The 24,005-nt window shown below is 52.9% G+C and overlaps 2 protein-coding genes across 3 annotated transcripts in view; one reads left to right on the top strand and one right to left on the bottom strand.

Moving 5' to 3' along the window:
* Positions 1–74: 74 nt before the first annotated feature.
* Positions 75–20,266, top strand: Bap1 (BRCA1 associated protein 1). 2 transcript variants are annotated; one of them, XM_023561691.2, is made up of 17 exons: positions 75–246; positions 342–371; positions 479–533; positions 1,424–1,556; positions 2,075–2,194; positions 2,655–2,716; positions 2,884–3,026; positions 3,280–3,358; positions 3,806–3,929; positions 4,224–4,371; positions 4,871–5,055; positions 5,457–5,590; positions 6,096–6,574; positions 6,690–6,850; positions 7,108–7,200; positions 7,305–7,377; positions 17,585–20,266. In XM_023561691.2, exons 1-17 carry the CDS (start codon positions 210–212, stop codon positions 17,635–17,637), a joined length of 2,109 nt encoding a protein of 702 aa, XP_023417459.1. In that variant the 5' UTR covers positions 75–209; the 3' UTR covers positions 17,638–20,266. The 2 variants fall into 2 exon arrangements, with proteins under 2 accessions (XP_023417459.1, XP_003480162.1); XM_003480114.5 differs by lacking the exon at positions 17,585–20,266 and adding an exon at positions 7,576–8,872.
* The window catches only part of Dnah1 (dynein axonemal heavy chain 1), a 65,547-nt gene continuing 50,868 nt past the window's right edge, over positions 9,327–24,005 (bottom strand). Inside the window, exons 50-77 of the mRNA XM_013143935.3 lie at positions 23,771–23,979; positions 23,357–23,528; positions 22,446–22,637; positions 21,974–22,084; positions 21,044–21,229; positions 20,533–20,724; positions 18,696–18,863; positions 18,420–18,611; positions 18,109–18,240; positions 17,594–17,719; positions 16,842–16,961; positions 16,611–16,760; positions 16,338–16,498; positions 15,565–15,790; positions 15,238–15,433; positions 14,802–14,953; positions 14,164–14,360; positions 13,779–13,923; positions 13,408–13,566; positions 13,200–13,331; positions 12,617–12,787; positions 12,361–12,540; positions 12,118–12,294; positions 11,356–11,526; positions 11,093–11,223; positions 10,436–10,787; positions 9,920–10,154; positions 9,327–9,481 (exon numbers count right to left, since the gene is read on the bottom strand). Of these exons, the coding sequence (XP_012999389.1) occupies positions 9,360–9,481; positions 9,920–10,154; positions 10,436–10,787; positions 11,093–11,223; positions 11,356–11,526; positions 12,118–12,294; positions 12,361–12,540; positions 12,617–12,787; positions 13,200–13,331; positions 13,408–13,566; positions 13,779–13,923; positions 14,164–14,360; positions 14,802–14,953; positions 15,238–15,433; positions 15,565–15,790; positions 16,338–16,498; positions 16,611–16,760; positions 16,842–16,961; positions 17,594–17,719; positions 18,109–18,240; positions 18,420–18,611; positions 18,696–18,863; positions 20,533–20,724; positions 21,044–21,229; positions 21,974–22,084; positions 22,446–22,637; positions 23,357–23,528; positions 23,771–23,979 (4,857 nt within the window). The 3' untranslated portion in view covers positions 9,327–9,359. The remainder of the gene's footprint in view (positions 9,482–9,919; positions 10,155–10,435; positions 10,788–11,092; positions 11,224–11,355; positions 11,527–12,117; positions 12,295–12,360; positions 12,541–12,616; positions 12,788–13,199; positions 13,332–13,407; positions 13,567–13,778; positions 13,924–14,163; positions 14,361–14,801; positions 14,954–15,237; positions 15,434–15,564; positions 15,791–16,337; positions 16,499–16,610; positions 16,761–16,841; positions 16,962–17,593; positions 17,720–18,108; positions 18,241–18,419; positions 18,612–18,695; positions 18,864–20,532; positions 20,725–21,043; positions 21,230–21,973; positions 22,085–22,445; positions 22,638–23,356; positions 23,529–23,770; positions 23,980–24,005) is intronic.

The following is a 24,005-nucleotide window of genomic DNA, read 5'->3' as shown; positions in this document are numbered from 1 at the left end:
ATTTGCAGTCGGGACCGCGGAAGACAAGCCCAGGGGCAGGGTTGTCGCGTAGTGGTGACGTAACACTGCCGTCGCGCGCGAGTGACGCGACGGGGCCCGTTGTCTTTGCGTGGGGCTGAGGGGCCCCGGGGGCGGTGGGGGCTCCCAGCGGGGGCGGCGGTGAATCCGAGGGGCCTGGACATGGCGCTGAGGGGCCGCCCCGCGGGAAGATGAATAAAGGCTGGCTGGAGCTGGAGAGCGACCCGGGTGAGGAGAGGGCTGCGTGGGCCAGGGGTTGGGGGGGCCGGATGGGCCTGGGACGCGTCTGATTGACTACCATTCCCTCTTGTCGCCTCACCCAGGCCTCTTCACCCTCCTGGTAGAAGATTTCGGTAAGAGCCACCTGACTGTTGAAATGGGGCTGTGGGAGTTCGAGCCTGTGTCCTGGCGGCAGGGCCAGGGGCTGCCCTTCCCGACTGCTTTCGTTTCCCGATCGCAGGTGTTAAAGGTGTGCAGGTGGAGGAGATCTATGACCTCCAGAGCAAATGCCAGGGGTAAGTGGCTGAGTCTCCCCTTCACACCAGAAGAACAGGGATCGGCCAGGAAAAAAAACCCTTCAAGGGAGCCAGTATCTGAAAACCCATGTTATGATATGTCACATACTCTTCCTGAGTGCCATCCTAATCGGCTATTTTTTGTTTTCTCACAGTTTTTCCTCAGCGCTTCCCTTTCGGGAGTAGCCCTCCCCTCAACCATCCTTGGGTTCATTTTAGCTCCTTTTCTAGTTTTGCAGCAAGAAGCCCTAGGTCACACGGTGCCTTTTGTGCAACTGGTTAATTCATTAATTATGTGCCCATGCGTGTTGTGGCCTTAATTCCCACTCAAAAGTTGTCCTGTATTTTTTGATTGGTGTGACAAGACCCCTCTTGGTGCCCAAACTCAGGTTCTTGTTCTAGCAAACTGCAGAATACAACTGTGGAGTGACTGCTACAGTGCCTGAACTAAGTAATTGACTTCTCATTTTTTTGAAAAAGGGATGGGTATGGGTGTTCATTTGTTCCTGCAGCTTTATTGGAATTCAGGCCTTGGGGTCCACAAGTGAGAGTTAGTACTAAACTTCCTTATTGGGGTTTTTGTTCTTGTCTTATTTTGTGTTTCTGTCCTGAGCCTTTCCAGCTTTTTTTTTTTTTTTTTTTTTTAAAATCTCATTCAGAACCATAGACTTCATAGGGAGAGAGAGTGGATTCCTGGAGCACCACAGTTGGCCAGAACTGATGCTTGACTCAGCCTATGGCATCCCTATGGGGCATGCAGGCTTAGGGCCACAGTGGATACAGTATTGGAAAGAAGGGGGGGGGGATCATGATGACAGGAGCCTCTGAATGATGAGCAATAAGGGAAGAAAGAAAAGGATGCTGATTGCCTTTTGCTTTTTCTTCCCCAGCCCTGTATATGGATTCATCTTCCTGTTCAAATGGATAGAAGAACGCAGGTCTCGTCGCAAGGTCTCTACCTTAGTGGATGATACATCTGTGATTGATGATGATATTGTGAATAATATGTTCTTTGCCCACCAGGTGTGTTGAGCTCTGTGCTTGTTGGAGGGTGGTATGCTGCTTATTTATTTATTGCTTAGAAAGTGGAAGTAAGGGGACTGGGGATTTAGCTCAGCAGCATAAGCACCTGCCTTGCAAGCAGGCGGTTGTAAGTTCGATCCCCGGGACCAATAAAAAGAAAAAAAAAAAAAAAAAAAAAAAAAGAAAGTGGAAGTAAGGAAGGCAGGAGGAGGAGATAGGCACATACTAAAGGTGATGTATAGAAACTTCTTGGCAGAAGGAACCGAGCTCTTACTCACTAAAGGAAACATCTTGAGAGTAGTGTGGCATTTCAGTTCACGCTCCACATTCCCAGACACTTGCTGAGTGTTTAGTTGGTATATGTTAAATGAACAAATGTTGGGTAAGGATGATAAAAGCTAAGGAGGGTTCCTCTCCAAATACGAGTCCCTATCTCAGAACCCATTCCCAGTGAATATGGGCTTGGGGAGCCTTGGAGGAAGGATTCTGTGTATGGGTTACTAGTCTTGGTTTTACAGCTGATCCCCAATTCCTGTGCCACTCATGCCTTGTTGAGCGTACTCCTGAACTGCAGCAATGTGGACCTCGGACCTACACTGAGTCGCATGAAGGATTTCACCAAAGGCTTCAGCCCTGAGGTAGGCTGCAGGACCTTAATCTTGGCTCACAGCTGGCTGGACAGATCTGATCCTTAGGGGCACTGGTAATCCTGCCACATGATATTTGATACTATTTGGCTTCTTTTTTCAGATGATCATAAATATTATGTTTGACTTGTAATTAATTGTGTAAGGCAGTTGGTTTTAGCTCAGTTGTCAGGAGAGGAGAGAGACCTCAGGAAGGAAGAGACTTACATTGCAGTGTCAGAATCGTTGGGACTTTTTTTATTGGGCCTTGTTGCTCACTATTTTCCACTGATAACTACAAGGCCAGAACAGACCATCTCTCTGGGAGCACCAGACTTCTTTTCTCTACTCATAGAACCTCTTAGGAAAGTTGGTCTGTGCTGCTTCAAATTCCTGGAGTGCTTCCAGGCTTGCTTAGAACTTTGCCCGCTACTTCCCCCAGAGACCCACAATGTGATCTTCTTTCTCTTAGAGCAAAGGATATGCAATTGGCAATGCCCCAGAGTTGGCCAAGGCACACAATAGCCATGCCAGGTATGTAAGAGCATGGTGGCAAATGTGGGGTGGGGTAGGGATGTCTTTTTTGGCGGGGGGGATTGAATGCCTGACTTCACGCTTGCCAGACAGGCGCTTATGCTGCTGAACTAAATCTCCAGCCTGAAAATGTCATGTCTGTGGGCCCTGATTTTGTATTTCTCTAGGCCTGAGCCACGTCACCTCCCTGAGAAGCAAAATGGCCTTAGTGCAGTGCGGACCATGGAGGCGTTCCACTTTGTCAGTTACGTGCCTATCACAGGTCGGCTCTTTGAGCTGGATGGACTGAAGGTCTACCCTATTGACCATGGTAGGCACCTGAGTCAGGGGCCTGTTGGGTTTCTTGTTTACTTTCTGGGTTCTGGTAGCTTAAGGTCTTCAGGTATGTAGGACCCAGTGGCAGAACGTGGGGTTTATACTGAGAACATCTTAACTCTGACTAGCACTTTACATTGTGTGACCAGCTCATGACTAGCTCAACCACACTTCTCTATCCTTTTACCCTGGACCTGGTCAGACTTACAGTTTTCCACCTGCTGATTGGTCATCTTGGTTTCTCCTAGGGCCCTGGGGGGAGGATGAGGAATGGACAGACAAAGCCCGGCGGGTCATCATGGAGCGTATTGGCCTCGCTACCGCAGGGTAAGGACGTGAGCCTATCCTATCTTTGTAGAGGCATGCTTCCTTTGAAGGGGATACAGAAGGGCTCAGTGATTTGTAAATTGCAAGGCCAGGTGGCTAATCTGGCAAGAAGAGGCTTAGATATTGAGCTTCTATCTTCTTGCCTTGTTTCTGGGCTGGATGGACTGTGGCTGACCCCGAATGAGCTGAAGGGGAGAGGTAGGACTTGCTGAGTCCCTAGGTGGCCCACGTATGCTGGTTCACTTCTAAGAGACTCCTCACACAACTCATTGGAATGTACCAGCTCAGGTGCCTGGTGTACCTGGCCAGCTGCTGCCCACCTTTTGGGGTGGGGCCTACCCTTACAGCTGCAGGTGTAACTACATGGAGCCCTGTCAGGATATCTGCCTCAATCTGGTGGTGGGGCTGGGGTGGGAGCTGCGCTCACGGCTGCGGCTGTGACTGCAGGGAGCCCTACCACGACATCCGCTTCAACCTGATGGCAGTGGTGCCCGACCGCAGAATCAAGTATGAAGCCAGGCTGCATGTGCTGAAGGTGAACCGTCAGACAGTACTGGAGGCCCTGCAGCAGGTAGGTTTTCTTCCTGCTTGGCCCTTGGCCAGCCTTCCCTCCACTGTAGCATCTCTTTCTGATTCCCAAATCACAGGCTTTTCCTTTACTTCCCACAAAGTACTTCTTTGTGGGAAAGGTAGAACTTGGGGTGCAAAGGGAGAATAGCTTCTAAAGAAAGGTTGTGGTTTGGCTGCTTATTTCTCTGTGAATGGTGGATGAGTAGAGTCATGGCCATTGTGTTGTATCTTAGCTGTCTAATGTGGAGGCCTACCTCTACCTTCCCTCTCTCTGAGCCTTAGATTCTGTTTTCAGCTGATTAGAGTAACACAGCCGGAGCTGATTCAGACTCACAAGTCTCAAGAGTCACAGCTGTCTGAGGACTCGAAGCCAGCCAGCGGCAAGTCTCCCCTTGTGCTGGAGGCAGGCAGGGCCCCATCGGCCTCTGAGGGCACCCATGCAGGTACTTGGTTGGGGGAGTGGTAGGGGCCTCTCATGGGCTTTGGAGCCATCCCTCACAGCTTGTCTTGGGAGGTCCAAGCAAGAACTAGTGTTTTTGTATGTGCGTACTTGCAAGGTGGCACGGAGGTTCACAACTCCTATGGGAGGTCTGAAAGCCCATGCCTGTGCCTGTCTCGCTTAAGAACATAAGAGAATTTTCCTTCCCTAAAAGACACCTGTATAGGGTTGCCATCACCCCAGCCCCCTGAGTCCTCTGTAGGGTACCCTCCCTTTCTTGTTTTCTGTACCTTTTTTCCTGCCTCCTCCATGTTTTTTTTTGATCTATGTCTCATTCTTCTGTCCAGGATTTAGAACTTGCTTCTCCTTTTCTGCCAACTGGCTTAAGCATCCTTCTCCGGAGGGTGGGGGAACAGTGCTGTGTAACAGGATTGGGGAGACTGTGGGCTTTGCTTGAGGATCCAACTAAGAGTCCTCTACTTATATTCCTTGCTCTATCTCAGATGGTGCAGAGGAGGTGGCTGGTTCATGCCCACAGGCTCCGACCCATAGTCCTCCCAGCAAACCCAAGCTGGTGGTGAAGCCCCCAGGGAACAGCCTCAATGGTGTTCCCACCAACCCAACCCCCATTGTGCAGCGGCTACCGGCCTTTCTAGACAATCACAATTATGCGAAGTCTCCCATGCAGGTAAGTGGGAAGCACTCTTGTAGGATTTCCTCTGAGCTCTTTAGAGGCCACAGTAGCAGTTTCGTGGTGTGGTCCCTTGGCCATCTCGGTGGGGCCCAGAATTGCCAGGTTCCTCTGATACTCAAAGGCTCCACAACAGGAGGGGTTTAGAGAGGCAAAGAGAGCTTCTCTGATTTTAAATGTAATCACGTGGTTTTGGGGGTAAATGTTTAGGTATGTTCTCTTAGAAACCTTCCATAGGCTTCTGTGCAGTGTCAGTGGGTGGCAGCCTCTCCAGAGTCAAGGGAAACACCAGGAAGAGCTCAGTGGACTCAACCTGGAGAGTGTTGCCTTTCTTCCTGACTGCTATGCCCAGCCAGATGGGCAGCCTGTGTTCCTGACTGTCCTGATCTCTGGCTCAGGAGGAGGAAGACCTGGCAGCAGGTGTGGGCCGCAACCGTGTTCCAGTCCGTCCACCCCAGCAATACTCAGATGATGAGGATGACTATGAGGATGATGAGGAGGATGACGTGCAAAACACCAACTCTGCCATCAGGTCAGCCTCAGCTCTCTCTAGGAGGGTAGCAGACTCTGGGTGCCTTGGATCCTGCTCTGAGTATCCCAGCCCAGTGTCTGAGGATGCTGCAGAATGCAGGGCCCTGGGGGAGGCTGGCCGGAAAGGCTGACCCCAGGTCCTCAGGAAGTTTATGGTGGGCTTGAGGGAGAACTGAGCACATAAGGCATGTATCAAGGTATGTCCTGTTTCTTGTAGTTTTTCAGTTGGGCCTTGAAGGATTGATTGAGGAAAAAAGTGGCAGGAGGGATGGAGGAGAGGATACAGCATTGGCTGGGGTGAGGCCACTGGGATAGAGGTGTTCTTTGAGAACACCAGGCTGCAGTTGGTGGAGCTTAGGTTGTTATAACTGGTGTGATTGGGTGAAGCTGTTTGGAACAAGTGTGAGGTGCTGTGGGGTCAGCCCCTGGAAGGAAGCCATTCTGGATGCTGCTAGTTGTGGTAACCTGGCCTGTCCCCTCAGCTCACCTTTTTTTGGGCCCCACAGATACAAGCGGAAAGGACCAGGGAAGTCAGGGTCATTGAGCAGTTCTGCAGACGGGCAGCTATCAGTGCTGCAGCCCAATACCATCAACGTCTTGACTGAGAAGCTCAAAGAGTCCCAGAAAGACCTCTCGATTCCTCTGTCCATCAAGACTAGTAGTGGGGCTGGAAGTCCAGCTGTGGCAGTGCCCACACATTCGCAGCCCTCACCTACTCCCAGCAATGAGAGCACGGACACAGCTTCTGAGATTGGCAGTGCTTTCAACTCACCTCTGCGCTCGCCTATCCGCTCAGCCAATCCGACGCGTCCCTCTAGCCCTGTCACCTCCCACATCTCTAAGGTGCTTTTTGGAGAGGATGACAGCCTTCTGCGTGTTGACTGTATACGTTACAACCGTGCTGTCCGTGACCTAGGTCCTGTCATCAGCACAGGTCTGCTACACCTTGCTGAGGATGGTGTGTTGAGTCCCCTGGCATTGACAGGTAGGTCTTGGGCTGGCTCATTGGCCACTTGGTGTACCCAGGAACCAGAAGGGAGGTGGAGCAAGTGACCTCAAAGTGTCCTACACTCATGTATCTTCTCATATCTGCTTCTCAGAGAGTGGAAAAGGTTCCTCACCCTCCATAAGACCAAACCAAGGCAACCAGGAGTTCAACAGTCCAGAGGAGAAGGAGGTGGTCGAAGCCACGGACTGCAGAGAGAAGACTGGGTTGGTCAGGCCTGGTGAGCCCCTGAGTGGAGAGAAGTACTCACCCAAGGTAAACCTCCTTAGTGGCTTTATCCTGGCCAGAGAGAAGGGCCTAGGCAGCTGCTGTGCAGATAGTGGGTTCTTGACTAGAATTTTGGTATGAGGTTTGGTAGTTACAACCAGGTGCCAGAAAACCTGAGTTGGGTGGTGGCAGAGGCCATAATAGGTCCTGTGGACGCTGGTTGCTCACCCTTGTCTCTTGCTGCCTCTTGATAGGAGAGCTTGGTGCTGGCCAGCCTCCTCAGATACAGTACTGGATTTTGACAGGAGCTGCTGGCGCTATTAAAGTGTGTGGAGGCTGAGATTGCAAACTATGAGGCTTGCCTCAAAGAGGAGGTGGAGAAGAGGAAGAAGTTCAAGGTGGGTGATCTCTTCCCCTTCAAAGAACCTGGTCCTCTGCCTCCTTTGAGGTCAGTTGCTTGGGGAGATGGGCTGTAGAACCCTCATACTTCTGTTTTCCACAGATTGATGACCAGAGAAGGACCCACAACTACGATGAATTCATCTGTACCTTCATCTCCATGCTGGCTCAAGAAGGTGAGGGGCTTATTCTGGTGTCTTAGCTGGAGGTGCATATCCATCAGGTCCCTTCCCTTAGACTCATCTGAGGCTTGAGCGGGCTCTGGGCCACAGGGATGGCCATGAGAGCCTCAGCTTTTGGCTGGAGACTGTTGCGATTGAGAGGGTGGCTGCTGGGCACCTGGCCACCTGCTGCAGGGTCTCTGCCTTCTGCAGGCATGCTGGCCAACCTGGTGGAGCAGAACATCTCAGTGCGGCGGCGCCAAGGGGTCAGCATTGGCCGGCTTCACAAGCAGCGGAAGCCTGACCGGCGGAAACGCTCTCGCCCCTACAAGGCCAAGCGCCAGTAAGGACTTCTGGCCCTGGCCACAGCCCGCTCTTGCCGTGATGCCCTCAGCAGGGGCCTTCCTTGCCCTGCTTTCTTTTTCCAGTATTACTGAATAGTTCTAGCTGGAGAGCTAAGGCCTTGGGAGCAGGATCCAGCCTTTGCTCCCTGCATCAAACCCTGGGGTCTGGCTGGGGGTGGGGAGACAGGTCAACCCCATCATGCTCAGGAAGCAGCAGCTGGAGTTGGGCCACAGCAGGGTGCTGTGGCTTCCTCCACAGCTGGCTGTGGAGCAGCAGGACCTGGCCCTTCTGCCAAGGAAGCAGAATATATATTTTACCTATCAGAGATGTCTATTTTTCTGGCCTCCAACCCGTCTTGCCATCATGTTAACATAGCCAGCTTCCTAACTCTGCTTTTTTGCTTGGTAGCTGTTATCCTGGTGGGCCCAGATTCCTGTATCATGCCAGGGTCATAACTGTAGGGTACCAGCTGGGGGTCTTGTTGAACATTGGACCCTGCTGCTCTAGTCATGAGGAAGTCACTCCATTCCTCTTGGGAGAGTGCCAAACTCGGACCTGACTGCTAGGCAAGCCTGGGGGTGGAGTTTTCCAGTGAGGGTAGGATGAATAGCCGGTTGGGGTCCTGTGGCCTGCGTGCAGAGAAGTGTTTGATGGCCTGTAAAACTGTCCCAGTTCTACCTGGACATGTTGAGACTACTGTCCATAGCAGGGCATTGGGTCTCTTGCCTTCAGTGTTGTGGCCCTGGCTATGGGCCTTCCCTGGGCTCCCAGTTTCTGTCCCTGGAGTTGGGACTCAGAAGAGCCTCTGTTCAGCCCCTCAGTATTATCATGTCTTCCTCCCCTTAGGGATAACAGAAATGGGGCTGCTTGCAGGAAGCTGGCACCACTCAGCTCTCCCTGCTAAGCCAGCTTCTTTGGCCTCTGCAAAGTACTCAGGGTGGGAGACAGCAGGATCAAGATAACCAGTTGGAGCCTTTGTTCCCAGAGGGTTGATGCCAAGGGGTAATGGGGTCAGCATTATCTCTGGAGCTCAAGCCCTACACACACAGCAGGCAAACAGGCCCCTTATCTATGTACATAAGGACTACAGGGGCTGAGCACCATCTGACTCCTTCAGCTCCTGTAAATACTGGATCACTGAATGAATAAAACTGCTAAGAAATGACCCTTCCTGTGGTTGCTGGCCTGAGGTCAGTAGACTGGGCTGTGGTGGGAGGGAGGGACCTCGTAGACTAAGGCTTTGTGAGCAGTGAGGTGAGAAGGATGCATTCCTGGGATGTCTAGCCTTCTGGGACACTGCACCTTGGGAGTTAGGACCTGAGTCGAAGAAGAGCTGTGGACAAGGTGCACCAAGGAAAATGAGCTGGGCTCTAGGTCAAGGAGGTTTCTCTAGTTGTGTTCTGCTGTGTTTTCCCTGGAGGGCACTGGGACCTGGGAGGGCACAAGTCTCCTTTTTCCTTATTGCGTTTGGACAGGGACCACAGGTCAAAGCCACCTCTGTGCCCTCTGCCACCTGCTGACCCCCATTCTTCACTGAGGCTGCTGCAGTCCTCATCTCACCGCATAGCAGTGGCTCCCACAGAAGGAGCCTCGTGCAAGCAGCCAAGGCACAGCTAGACTAACTGGAAAACTCAACTTTAATGGCTTTGAGTCTAGTAGTCCAGGGCACAGATGAGGGCCACACCACGCTTTATCCAGTGTCGCTGAGGCTGGTCGGTGGGGATCTCCACAGCAATGACATAGTTGGTGGAGTGGCCTGTGGTTGACAGTGTTCCTGGCAGGCAAGAGCAACAAGGGTTAGATTATTCCCTGTCACTGCTAGAGCCTGGGACAGCAGACAGGGTCAGGGACAAGGATGGGTTAGGGGCAAGGGGAATCCTGTGATAAATGGGTCTGGCCAAGGTTATGGCCTGCCTAGCTTACTACACTGGAAATCAAAGGTGAGGACAGGGAAGTTGAGGCCACTGTTTCAATCCTTGATGGGCCCAGCCCAGACTCATCCCTGTTTGTGCCTCCACTGTTCTCCTCAACACGTAGTGGCAGTCTGGGGCTCCTACATTGATGGTGGATGCTAACTTGCCCACTGGTAGCTGTGTGTTGTGCAAAATCTCTGTCAGCTGCTCCACTAGCTAAGCTGGCTAACTGGCTTGGGCTGAGCTGGCTCAGTCCTTGGGTCCCCACTATAGTGTAGGCTCCCTGCTTTGCCCTGTACCGGCACGGGTCAGTGTCTTGTAGATGGGACACAGGTAGGTGTCCTGGTTCTGAGCCTTGCGGTGGGGTACTGGCATGAGCCAGATAACAGCCATGTCTGTATATAGCTCCTTGGGCCGAGACTCCGCCAACTGGAAGTCCTCCATGTCCCAGCGGGCACCTTCTAGGAATAGTCCGTGGATGTAGCACCCCACTTGGGGCCTTTCCTTGAGTTCTGATGGTGACTGGGCCATCACCTGTGGCAGGCACACAGACATACCCATACACATACCAATACCCAAAATTTGGGTTAGGGTTTTACACTCCCTCCTGAGAGCTCCTGTCTACCTGCCTGCCCATCACTTACCTGCCATTTTAACATGCGAATTTTCCTGGGTCTCATGGCCTGTTCTCACTGGGTCTTCCCACCCTCCTGTTCAGGGATACCCCGAATACCAGGCAGCTGTGACCTCAATGCCCCTTTTGCCTAAGCTGTGCTCCAGCCTGTCACATGACCTGGTCCTGGCTGTGCCCACACCTTGAAATCGAAAGAGATAATGTCGATGGAGATGATGAACTTGCGGGCGAAGTTCTGTAGAGTGCCTGTCAGAAAAGCCTGTGGGAAGAAGAAGCCACTAATCCAGAACACAGCAGGGATGCCACCTTGGATCCAGGTCTGCAGGAAGTTCAGGCGCTGCAGCAGGTCCATGACCCATGAGGCCAGTGGCTTGAGTGATGGGTATGCCTTGGCATTCCAGAGCTCAGGCACAGTGTTGTTGTAAAGGCTGGCAGCCATCAGCTCCAGCTGCGAGGACATCACCACCAGCCCCTTGAGTGCCTTGAGCAAGTCTCGCAGTGTCTGTGTGATCACTTGCAGCAGCCGGTTGTACCTATGAGGCCAGTGGCAAGGAGGCAGACAGTGGGCTAGGGTTGTGTGGCAGTGTCCTTCCTAATTAGGGGCCATAGAGAAAGCAATGGTAGAACATAAACCCGAAGAGTATAGAGCTGTGTCAGATAGCTGGGTACAAATCCCAGTCTGGCCCTTAGAAGATACATGAGCTGGGAAGTAATTTAGCCCATCTTGTGCCTCAGTTCAATCATCTATAACATGGGAATGTATTGCACTTGGCATGGCACTCCTATTCTCTACAGTACTGTGGCTGCTGACTTGGGTTGGGGTGACAGGGGCAATTACCTAATGACCTCTTGTACCAGTACAGTGTTCATTGACTCTTCATATAGCACAGGGTACTTGGCCATCACAGACTGCAAGTTGATGGGCTCAGGTACCTGGAGCAGAATGTTCTGGGCCACATCCTCCACTATCTGCAGGAGTAAAGAGACATTAGGGGGAAAGGCTGGCTAACTCCTTCGGGGTTCCACAGGCAAAGGCTTTCCCACGGGAGCAAGCAGCATGGTGCAGTCTGTCCTTGCCCCCTTCGCCCTGCTGCCACTCACCTCCTCCCGACCTTGGCTGCCCACAGAGGAAGATTTGGGCTGCAGCTGGACAATGGCACCTAGCAGGGCAAAAGTCTCATTCTGGGCAAAGGTGATGTTGGCGTTGTCATGCAGGCCAAAGATCTCAGGCATATCATTGAGTGGGAGACTTTTGATGTAGGAGAGGTAGCCCTGGGAAGCAGGAGGTGTCAAAGTGAAGGCTCTGCCTTGCTCTACCCCAGCCTTCAGAGTCACCCTATCAGTGGGTACATATCACTTGTCATGTCTCCCACTTATCACCCCTGGCAGTTCTGGGATTGCATGGCCTCTGAGGCACAGGAAGATGTGCTTACATTCCTTCCATCCCCTTCATGTTTTCATTCAGCTCCCTCCTCCTCCAAGCAGCTACTCAGACCTACCATAGGTCCTCTTCATGGTGCCCACCCAATCCCGCCTTGGCTCTTAACTTCTCCCGACATGGTTCAGTGGAAGTATGTCTTCAGAGAGCTTCCCCGGCCTGCAGAGCCTGGGTCCAATACCATGTTGGAGGAGCTGTCCCAGTCTACCACAGAATAACTACACATGGAGTGGCTGAGGTAGGGTTCACCTCTCCCCACAGAGCCTGCTCTCCAGGGGGTACTATTCTACCTCTGTACCCATGAAATGAAAAGGAGCCCCTGAAGGGCAGGGGCTTTTCTTCCTGTCACCATCAAGGTGTTCATGGCACCCTGGAGCCCCGGCCTGGTAGGTCCCCTCCTGCTCAGTCCTTGGGTGTGGTCTCACATTGAGGTCATAGGTGGGCTGGATCTGGTGGTAGATGCCTGAGTCACTGTAGCTGTGGTCCGGGGAGAGCACAGCAGGCTTGTAGAAGTCCTCCAGAATGTTCATAACGCAGCGGCGGTCCCAGTCATCAGTGACACGGCCCCCATAGTTGATTTCCCCTGCTGTGTACTTGAGGACCTATGGGATGGTGAGTTAGAGCCCCAGATTCCACAGTCACTGGTCCCCAGTCTGTCCTTGGCCCACCTTGTAAGGGATGTCCTCATATTCGTCTAGAAACATCTTGAGCTGGCTGATGCAGATGCGTAGGTCTCCATCTGTGAACTCATAGGGGATATTGAAGCCCAGAGCCCCAAATTTACGACGCTCCAGTGCATTCCCATGGAATAGGCACAAAGACAGCAGCAGGGACTTGAATTCCAACACCTGTGGAAGTTGGGACAGGGGGTATGAGGGGTACAGATGGGGAACGGTAGTCAGGCATGTACCAAGTGTGCCTCACCTTGCGACAGGAGTTGAGGAAGTCATCGCTGAGGCTGTTGTAGGACTTTAGCAGGTTGGCCTTGACACCACGTGGTGGCTCAATGGTCATCTTGGAGCCATTCTGCAGGATGGACACTGGAAACTTGTTACTAGGCAGGCTGGTGAGCCACAGGCGGAAGTCCCGGTGTACCTGGTGGCCAAAGCCCCACAGCAACATTGAGCTTCCTCCTACCCAGGGATCCTGAGCTCACTCTGCCTGACTATATCCCTAGAATGGGCCAGGAAAGGCTGCACAGACAAATAGTTAATAATGTGGGCTTTGACAAGTCCTAGGGTCATCAGTCAGTCTGTGCTGGGTAGCCCTGGGCAAGTTATCAGGTTCCAAACCCCCAGAAACTTGGTGGGGGGTACCATTGAGAAGGTAAATACAGTTGATGCATGATAAGTTTGTCAGTTACACAACACTTGCTATGTGCCCAGGGCTGGGCTGAGTGCCCTGTAGGATTATCTCACTTAAACCTCAGTCATCTTCCATGGCTGGATCACTGCTCCCTTTCAGCGGAAGGGGCCCAACTGGGTCTGTGACAGGCAACATAACACACCTTGTCAGGGTTGATGTGCTCTATGAGGCGCTCCAGGGCTGGCATCCAGCTTGGTGCTAGGTGGCAGTTCTGGAAAAAGACCCACTTGCCCCTCTCTATGGAGCTGCGCATCATGGCTTCTGCCCGAGGGCCCTGTGCAAGCAGGAGCACTGAATGGAGTGGGGGCCATCATCCCAGCCCACTGCCTTCCTCCCTGCCTACCCCTTACCTGTCCCTGGCCCAGGGAGATGGCAGAGAGTTTCTTGGAGAACTTCATCTCTTCAGCAAATTTATAGAGATCCGCAGCAGGGTCTGTGCCAGGTGACAGCACAAAGATGAGGGGCGTCGTGGAATTGGAGTCTTTAAACACCGCTGATAGATTGGCTGTCTGTAAGGATATGGAGAGATGCTGGGACCTGTCCCAGAGAAGCCAGGGACCAGGCAGGGGAGAGGTGACTTAGGGCTCCCACAGACATCCCAGTGGGGCTTCTGAGTTCCTTCAGGGGCTGGCTAGGAGTCAAGTCCTGTCTTGGCGAAGGCTGCAAAGAGGCTCATCCCTGATATTCCAGATGCCAGCTCTGCCTGGGTACCAATACTTACCTGGGGTTCAATGAAGCGTGGCTCCAGGTTGCTGGCCACAAAGTCCTGCATGGCATTGGTAACCTTGTCCCCACGCAGGCAGCGGAGGACCAGCAGCTTCTGGAACTGGTCCAGGTACTGGTCCCAGATGCCAGGTAAAGGTTCCCTAAAACAAATTTCCCTGAAAGCCAGCCCATGGGAAGCCACTGGCCCCAGGGATTCTGCCATCTCACTAAGTAGTAGGGGAGCACGGGCTGTCCCAAGAGTACAAGTTTGAAGGCCTAGGAGAGATTGGGCTACAGCTGCAGAGTAATCCAGGGTAGATTTCTAGAGGTCTGTACAGACTTGTCCCTGGGGTCTTGGCTGCTTGAGGTGCTACCCTACTACATCCTGGGACCCAGCTCACCGGTGGGGCTCAGGGCTGTCGAAGATGGCCCGGAACACTTTATGGTGCTTTACAAAGTCAGAGGAGAAGGAAGAAAAGGTTGGCAGGTTTGACAGCGCCAGGATGTCTCGCCAGGCCCGTTCTGACAGCCAGTCTGGTGCAGGGTTCTCGGTCATGGTCTGGATGGAGCCCCCAGAGAGGAGGTAGCGCCACTCACCCTGGCAGGGGACAGGCAGGTTGTAGCCAGCTCCCCCTTACTTCCAGACACCCTGTCCAGAGAAACTGAGCTGCCTTTGGAGGTGTTGGTCAAATGGTCTGATTTAGTGTCTCCGCTTTGCCGTTTCCTGGATGTGTGCTCCACAGGGCTCCCCGTTAACACGTGTGGAAGGCTTAGGATGGTCCATCTCTAAGAACAGTCTCTGTGCTCAGCACGTTCAGGGCTCTAAGAAGGCCCGTGCTCATAGCATTGATGGGCCATAAAAAACCCAGGTTTCCTGATGTGTTTAACCAAGGAATTGAGCTTCTTTAGACCTCTGCCCATTTGTCATGCTGTGCCCTGGTGCCTTATTGTCCCTTTCTATTCACCCTGTTCTCCCTGGCCCACAACAGGGCCACCATTCAAGCAGTCAGGCCACCTGGCCATCTCCCTGCCTCTGCACCTGGTTGATCTTGCCCTCGTTCATCATGATGCGGACACACAACAGAAAGGCAAACATCAGCTTGTGCTTCTCAAAGAGGCTGCGACAGACATTGCTGTAGAGGCTGTAGGTCAGGTAGCGATTGATGTTGGTAATACGCTTTTTCAGGTTGTCTGCAGGGCAGAGAGGTGATACCAGAGTGTTGGGAGAGGAGAGAGGAAGGAAGAGCCCAGGGTGCCTAGCTAACTTCCCTGTAGCCATCCCAGCAGTGTGGGCATCACCTTGGGCAGTGAGTTTTCTCAGTAAAGGGATCCCAAGGAGGATAGGAATCAGCGGGCATGTTCTTAGGTGATGTGAGAGGGTGTGCCAGTGAACGTGAATTTACGTGTGTGCCCCATAGTAGAAATGTGTCCATGTGTGTCCTGTCTGTCAGAATGGGCATGTGCCTGTGTGTTACCTGCCCTCTCTGAGTTGGCGATGCCCGAGAGGAAGATGTTGAGGAACCACTCGAGGGAGTACTGGTACATGGGGTCCACATTCGCCAGGTCAGACACACAGAAGAAGAGGATCTGGGTCCGGACAGCCACAGGTATGTATTCCATGCGTGTGAGGTCGATGTCCTTCTCGGTCTGCTCTGCAATCTTGACTTTGGCCTGCGGGGCATGCAGTAAGAGGACATTAGGCAAAGAGCAGCGGACAGGTGGATGGAGGCAGTGGTCAGGCCTGGAGATGTGGAGGAGATAGGGAGCAGGCCCGAGACAGGCAGGAAGAGGCAGGTGCCCACCTGGATCTCAGCAGCCTTCATCTTGGAGGCCTCAAGCACTTTGATGAGCTCCATGTCATCCACAGGGTTGCCCTCAGAGGAGCTAAGCCGGTATAGGATCTGGTCTTCAATGTCCTTTAGTTCCTGACGCATCTTGGCATTACTGATAATCAGCTGGTTCTTGGCTTCCTCCAGGTCTGGTCGCTCTTCAGCCACTACCTGGCCTAGCAGCTGGTCCTCCAGGCCACTGCCAGGGTCAGGAGGTACCATGTTGGTGTACCCTAGAGGGCCAGCTTTGAGCTGCTCATTTATCTACCTGGGGCTCCAAGAGCATGCTACAGGCCCTCTGTCCACCCAGAAGGCCTGGGCTCTGTTACAGGCTATGGGCTCATTCACAGCCTGCTTTCACAGAGTGGTTCTCAGTGAGACCTCATGGCAGCCCAGAACCCAGTAACCTGGTACTGGCCAGTTGGACCTCGAGTCTCTGAACAGTTCTTCCTCAAAGGAGGGTGCTACAGATGATAGGCCTCAAGGGCCTTTGTACCCATTGACTTGTGGAGAGGCTCCTAGTGACCATGGAAATGTCAGTGCTGGCACAGAGCAGGCCTGCGGGGGAGGGGGAGCATTCTTAGGCAGAAACAGTGGCAAGTCAGAGGAGCTAGTGGAGGGAATGCCAGTGCCTGGAAAGAAGCTGATGGAGCCACTGAGTGGCTACCCAGCCTGGAATAGCTAAGCAGCAGCCAGCAAAAGGAGGTAGAGCAAATGTGTGGGGGTCCTCTAAGATGGAGACTTACCTGGGTGACAGGGTAAAGTTGATGAGAGTGAGTTTGGTGGAGATCTCAGGTGTGTAGTGTGGGTTGGGCAGCTTGGTGGTGATGTACATCCTGAAGTCCTCGTGGTAGGGGATCACTGTATCCCCCAGCTTCAGCACTGTGTTCCCCTGCTGCTTATATGTCTGTGGTGGGCATGGGTAGAACAGGCAGGTGCTGGGGTCTGAGCTGCACCAGTGTGGTGGGGACAGCTCCCTGCTCAGGCCTGCAGCCCTGTCCTGCCCCGCAAAGGCCTACCTGCTTAAGCAGCACAGGCTCCAGGGCCGGATCAAGCTCCTCGCCCACATTCTCCAGAAGGCACGGCTTGCCAAAACGGATGGCATTTTCCATGCTGCGCAGGAAGTCACGGTCACTCAGCTTAAATACATCCAGCCCGTTGTCCTTTTCCTGTGGGGACAGGAAGGCTGAGAGCCATGCTGAGGCTAACTGTGGTTGGGTGGTGGTGGCAGTGTTGGCAGGTGGTCTCACCATGTTCTTGATCCATTTGTTGGCCTGGCTCTGGGGGTCGATGAAATGGGTCCAGCGCTGGGAGAACTGGTTGATGACCCCGTTCTCCACTGACAAAGTGTCATTGGGGAGGCCAGCAATCTGTGGAAGGCCAACTGTCAGACTGGATCAGAGCTCTCATACAAGTATAAATTACTCCCAACCCCATGCTTTGGCTGTGAACGTGATTCTTTTTATTCCACCCTTTGGATGTGTGTGTAGGTGGGGAGGTGGGCAAATGACGATGTGGGCAAAGTCTTGTTCCCCAAGATCCCCACCTCATTTATGCTCCTGATGTCCTCTTTTGCTGGGCATTTGTGTCCTGATGCTTACTGAGTCCTCATTCTGTGACCACCTTCATGGAGCCCACATCCCGTTTCCCTCCTGGCTTTTGCCTGTGCTTATGGCTTCTTTATTTTTCCCCTTTGCTAACTCACACTGCCCTTTGGGGACTAACTTGGAGTATGACTACTTCTAGGAAATCTCTCCTAACCTTTACCTGGACAGTTCTGTACCACACCACACTCCCCACACTCTTAGCTAGCATTTGTGCCTTCTTTGATCCAGCTTTCTGTCTCTCCTATCCACCACTCTCTTGCAGGGGCCAGGAGTATTCAGGAGAGGCGCCTTCAAGTCTGGCCCCAGGGGGAGGGTGGGAAGGAGGCAGGAGGCTCCTGGCCTAGCTGGACCACACTGTAGCCCAGCCTGGTCTCTCTTCCCCCCAGGGTGGGCACCTGCCACGAGCGGATCTTCACAGGATTCCCCAGTGTTCCGATGAGCGTGGGCTCAGAAGTATGAGGTACTTGATGGACTGTAAGCTGCTTGACCCACTGGTCATAGAGTGCTGTGCGATACTGACCCTGGGGAGATACCAGACGCTGGGCTGTCACACCAGACACCATGGCCTTCCCTACCCTTTGCTACTCCTCAGGTTTGAGGAGGCAACAACAACGTCCACCTGCGTGGTGACTGCGAGATTAAAGGGGAGTCATCATGAAGTGTTTAAGTGTTGGAGCAGTGTGTGGCACCTACAGGTATCCGTGTGAGCTTTCACAAGTTCCCCTCGAAGGCTGGCTCCATGAGAATGGCTCTTCCAGCCCTTTTTTGCACTGCTGTGTCCTAGCACTTGGCTCACAGAAGTGGCCTGCTGAGGGCTTGTTGAATGAGATAGGAAGGGAGAGGCCACCTACAGGCTGCTGGGCTCCTCCGGGAGAGGAGACTGGTCAGAGGCAAAGCTGGGGCTACTTACAGTGAAGGGGCCCAGGTAGGCCACAAAGCCGGCAGCCACCAGCACGTTGCCTGAGATGTTGTCAAGCATGTTCTCCAGATTCTCCACTGTCTCCCGCCAGCGCACCTTCTCATCTGACAGCCCGTTGATGAGCTGTGGAGATGGCCCCATGGGGTGGACTCTGGGAAGCTGTGCTGGGGGCTGTGGTGGACTCCCTGCTGCAGCTGCTGTGATTGCTAAGTAGAGGGCAGCTCCACAGAAGCCCCTCCCTGGACCCTTCGGGGCCCTTCAGGTGGGCATGCTCGTGGGCCTTCCGGGGGAGCAGCACCCACCTTGTCAGCGCGACCCAGCCGCTGCTCACACTGCTCACACTTCATTTCCAGCTCTTCCTTCTTGGCAATGCATTCTCGGTACTTGGCCTGCATGGTGGCGATGCCATCCTCCACCTCACGTAGGCGCTGCTTTGCCTCCTCCAGGATCTTCTGTGTCACCTCCAGGTCTTCCTGGGCCTCCCTTAAGGCTTGCTACAGACAGAGGGTACAGGGCCAACTTGCCTCTGAGTGCGTGGGGAGGGGAACCAGCCACCACCAGCTCTACCTGGTCCTCACCCGCTTGGGCTCCACAGCCTTGGCCACGAAGTGGTACTTGTGCATGGCCCGCACCCACTGGCAGATGGAGGTACAGGCCTTGGACACCTTGGCGATGGCGGCTGGTTGGAACTCCTCGTTGTCAATGTACGGCTGGATGGCCTTGATCACAGCCTCCCCAATATTGTCCTGGTGTGGGAATCATGGGCCTCAAGAGGCTGCTTCCCACACCTGGCGGGAGAGGGGCTCTGCTGGAAGGTGGGGCCTCTGAGGGATGCCCCCCACCCCTCTGACACCAGGTCCTACTTCTCTGCCCTGTGTCCTGTGCAGGCCTCAGCTCAGTTTCCTTAAAAAGCAAACACAATCTAGAAAGGCTGACCAGACAAGAAACCTCTGTGTCCCTGGGATTTCACATAGTTTCTCAGACGCCTCAAGATCTGACAATACACAAGGCCACATTGAAAAGCTCATTTAAAGACAAGGTCTGTTTTCTGAGAGCGATGCTTCAGTGGGTATGGAGAGTGAGGGGTTCTGATGAGCATAGGGTGCTGCACTGTTCACAAGTTTCCAGAGCCAGAGCCAGAGCCAGAGCTGGGGCTGAGCCTGGGGGCCTGAACACTGAGTCTGGGCATGCCTAGCCTGCCTGCTCCTCTCAGAATGGCTTGATTAGACCTGTGGGGCCCCTTGTTTCCTGCCTAATGGGAGCAGAGGAGGAATAGTGAAGCTCAAAGGTCTAGCTGCTGCTTGAGCCCTGAGACGAGCCACTGTCCCTAGTCTCCAGGCTCAGCATAGAAGTGCCCAGCCCTTGCACTGACAAATGGTGGTGGCCCACATGGGTCAGGCAGCTGCTCCTCAGGCAATTTCCAGGATGGAGAGGGGCCCATTGCAGGTAACTGTGGGCTCCAAGCTGACCTGACCATGTGTTAGCCCCTGACAGAGCCCATGTCCAGATGGACAGAGAAACCCAGAGGGACACAGAGGAACCTGAATCTCAGGTGCTGAGATTGAGGGACAAAGATGATTGGCAAAGGTCTTGGGCAAGGCCATAGGGGTCCAGAGTGAAAAAAGCACAAAAGAATTCCCAGCTGTGGTGTTTTGGAGTGACTATAGGGGTCCAGAGTGAAAAAAGCACAAAAGAATTCCCAGCTGTGGTGTTTTGGAGTGACTAGGGGTGACATCCTGTGGAGCACAGGAGCCTGCTTTGGTTCTGATTTTCTCAATACCTATCTGTTGGTGGGTCTACCTGTTGCCCTACTGATACACAGGAGATAGGGCATGGCAAAGCAGACTGGGGGAAATGAGCAGGACCTGTCAATCACAAGGTCCCTGGACAACACCAGGACCCTGTATGTAGAATTTCTTTTGAGCTGCCATGAGATGTAGATGGCATAAAAGAAGACCAGACAACATGGAAAGTCATTGTCATGAGTTCCCACGATAGTCTGTGCTGTGTTTCTCAGATGTGAAAGCATAATTTTATTTTTGTTTTTACCCTCTTTTTTTTGTTTGTTTGTTAGGCCCAAGCTCACCCTGCAGAGCTGGTTCTTCCACACCCATTCACCCTGCATTTTTCAAATAAACCTGAGGCACTAGTTTTGGCTTGTCTAGTTCAATTCTTTGTTGGAGGCAAGCAGGAATATTTTTGATTGATTTCTTAAAAAACCTATCCTATAACACTACCTCTGTGCTTCACAGTCCTGGTCAGTTATGTGGCTCTAGGCTGTGTGTGCTGCTGGTAGGGGTGGGGCAGGCAGAGGGGATAGAGACCACGGTGCATGCAGACCCTACGGGCAGGAGGCGCCTCTCCAGCTTCCCTGCCCTGCTTGGTCCCAGCCTTCCCTGCTGGCTAGATGCTTACCTTGTCAAACTTGAAGAGGCCCTCAAGGAAGCGACCTGGGTCCTGCAGCAGCCCTTTGCCTGGCTCCCAGTAGTCATCTACTTTGGAGCCTGGCTTGTCTCCAGCCACCTTCTTTGGCTTGATACCCTTCATGATGCACACAGCTTCTATGACTAGCTTCACGCCTGGAGGTGGCCGCTGCATGGCACGTACCTGTGGGGTCAGTGATGAGTAGCTCCATCTAGGCAGGAACACTGCCAGACAGGGTAGGGCCACTAATCAATCTGCTACTGCTACATAACCAAGAGCTTGCCCAGAGATTATCTGAGGTTGGCTTCAGCATGTGGCTCCTGGGGACTGGCATGGGGAGGGCAGGGCATGCAGCTAAGATCTAGAAGCCATAGTTCTGCCTTCATTTCCTGGCATGTGACCACCAAAACGTGCAGAGAGAGGGCTCAAAAACACCACTAGGACCTAAGAAGACAATGGAGAAAGATGTAAGCATGATGGCCAAGAGAAACCAGTTACCCACCTCGGTTACATCATTTTTGTTGAGATTGCGCAGGCTGGCCAGGGCTGCATCCAAGGCTGGAAGAGCTTCATCCAGATCCTTCTGAGCATCATCAGCAATAGCTTGTGCCTTCCTGGCCTTCTCGTTGGCTTTGATCTCCTCAGCCTGCACAGAATTCCGGGTCTCCTCAGCAATGGCTGTATCGACCTTGAGGGTGGGAAGACAGAAGAGCCCAGTGGTAGCATCAAGCATGCCTTTTCTCTCTTTTTTGCATCTCAGACTCTCAGAAGGAAAGAAGATAAGGTTGAGGAGGAGTCCATTCTCAAGGCATCTCCCAGTTGTAGAGATTGGGAAGGCCAGAAACATTTTCCACATGCTGAGCCCTCATTATGGGCCTGCTGTGGAGCTCATGGTCTTCCAGGTCTGAAGACACCTGCCCCATAGGGAAGCTCCCAAAGCCACAAAGCCCCTTCATACATGCCAGAGAAAGGCACACTTTCTTCCTGGAAAAATTTGAAAGACCCTGACTTTGAAAACACTTGTGTACTTCTGCTAGAAAACTGTCTTAATGAAAAATCACAATCTGTGATTTTTACTGAGAGGACGGGATCCTCCGTGGTGCCCTTGTGTTATGCAGAATCTGCACATCTGCCTGTTGGCAACCCTCCTATCCAGACTCCTATCCAGTCTGCGCTATGGTCATTAGCATTATTTGGGGCTGTGTGGATTTATTTGCCTGGCTCTTCACCAATCTCAGCAAGTACCTAGCATCAAATAATTCTGACCAAGCATCTGTCAAACTCGAACAGCTACTGAATGAGGAAACTGAGGTCTGTGAAAGCTGACTGGCTTGCATAGCTTAGGGAGGAGGCAGGCTGTGCTTGTTTAGAGTTGCTGTCTTCAGATGGGGTCAGACATCTAACTGGAGGAGAGTCTAGGAGCACCCCCAACCTTGATTTGGTCCATAGTGGATATGGTGTCCTTGGCAGCCTCTTCTAGCAGGGGACGCATAATCTCCAGATCCTCTTGCATCTTGGCCACGTCCTCAGAAGTGCGTAGTAACTGGGGGTGGGGTGGATTGGGGTAGGGGAAAGTAAAACTGACCAGCATGCCCAGACAGGGTCTATAGGGAGAGTCAGGCCTGGTATGCTGGGGAGAGTCTCCTGCTGTGCCACCCCCATTCGTGAGAGGGAGGCCATGGCATCTTCAGTGGCCATCAGAGATAGGGGCCCATACATTCCCCTGAGAATCTTTCGGGGTAATTAATGACTTGTCTTTAGCTGATAAATTTTATTTTTTCACTGAGGGAAAAAGCCACCTCTTTAAACACTGTGGGTTCCAATTGGAAATGCCCGGTCACTCTGGTGCCAGGGTAGCACCACTGGCAGTTGGCTCCCATCCATGAGGCTTCTCCCAAGCCTACCTTGTCAAGGCCACTCTTCATGCGGTTTTTGGCAGTTTTCAGCTCCAGTTTCTTCTGTCCAATGAGGATGGAGAAAATATTGAGCAGTTCTAGATAGCTCTTGGGGGTCACATAGTTGTGGCGGGCCAGCTCTGCTAGGTATTCAACGCACTTCTTAGACACTGACTGGTGTATATACACACAAATCTGAATCTGTGAGGGGAGACCATTGATGCTGGTTTTGTGGCAATCCCAGCACAGACAGAGCACTTGGTGCCCACAAAGTCACTGTAATCTAGTCCTGAGGAAGGACTCATGGAAGTAACCTCCCTGCTTCCACTCACTGTTTCCTAAGATTCTTACAAACTTACCTTGTATGCACATGAAAAACCCTAGACTTGCATAAGTCAAGGGTAGAGCTGGCATTGAACATAGACCTACATGTTATGGCTCCCACAGCCTGGCTCTCTCTGAGAGCCCCAAGATGGTATCCCTCAGAGGCTGGATCCAGAGGGAGGGAACAGGCAAGGCCCGAGCAAAGATGGGCAGAGACCTGTTGGCTTTATCTTAGCACTTGGCCCAGGGGGGCATTACTCTCTGAGGTCAGATCAGACATATCTAGTTCACCCCATCTGTCATCTCTGGAGTTGTGACAGGAGACTCTCGGAAGAGAGATGCCATGAAACAGTGACTAAAAGAAGCCGTAACCGTGTAGCTCTGTGCTGAGTATCAGCATCTCTGTAATGAACTGTGACACTCTTCACTTTACAGATGTAGAAACTGAGCCTCAGATAGGTAAGGCTGTCTGATGGACAGGCTAACTATTGGTAGTGGGCCTGGGACTCTCATCAGGCCTAGGTGACCCCAAGTCCATGCCCCAAATAAAACAGAGGTTTTTTTTCTCAGAGGTTGCTTCTCTCCAAGACACCTACCAGTCCTTCAATTATTTCGGAGGAAGATTCCAGTTCTGGGATCTCATTCAGGAATGTGGTAGCTACAGACTCCAGGGCCTCTGCTGGCCATTCATTAAACCAGTCAATGGTACAGCAGTTGACGAGGGAGGGGAACTGTCTCAGGCGAGCTCGGAAGACCTCTCCGATGGGGCTAGGGGAGCCGGGCACCCAGGTGAGGCCAAGGACACCGACTTAGGCTCCCAAGAACCCAAGACTCAGGGCCCTTCCTCAGCCTGTGGCTCAGCCATCAGGACATACCAGCAGCCTGGTCCCAGGGGCATGATGGCCAGGCCCAGAGCCTCTCCTCATCTCTGCCCAAATACCCAGGCCCCTGAATCACAGAGGGAGGCTGGGCCCTGCCCAACCTTGTGGCCCTGGCGTGGCTGTGTCTACCTCATGCATAGCACCATGTGGATATTGCTGCGCACGCGCCCGGTGTAGGCAGCCATGAGGTTGGCCTTGGTGGGCTGCAGGCCCTGCTCCTGAACATAGCCCCGCATAGCGTTGACAATCTGGTCCTGCTCATCCAGGTTATAGAGGTTGGGAATGTCGCCTGAGTTCAGGACATTGTTGATGTCCTCCAGGAAGGACTCGTTTTTGATCTAGGGAAAGACAAAGAGTGGGGTGC

This window comes from Cavia porcellus, unplaced genomic scaffold, assembly GCF_034190915.1.
Source record: "Cavia porcellus strain 051 isolate PalLab524CR breed Dunkin Hartley unplaced genomic scaffold, mCavPor4.1 scaffold_10, whole genome shotgun sequence".
Lineage (NCBI taxonomy): Eukaryota > Metazoa > Chordata > Mammalia > Rodentia > Caviidae > Cavia > Cavia porcellus.
This window is presented reverse-complemented; position numbering and strand designations above follow the sequence as displayed.

Excerpts from the sequence above, each read along its gene's own strand:
- Bap1 (XM_003480114.5), top strand. The coding sequence starts at position 210 with ATGAATAAAGGCTGGCTGGAGCTGGAGAGCGACCCGG. Across the intron at positions 5,056-5,456 it reads ATGCGAAGTCTCCCATGCAG|GAGGAGGAAGACCTGGCAGC; the intron begins GTAAGTGGGAAG and ends TCTCTGGCTCAG. Across the intron at positions 6,851-7,107 it reads GAGAGAAGTACTCACCCAAG|GAGCTGCTGGCGCTATTAAA; the intron begins GTAAACCTCCTT and ends GGATTTTGACAG.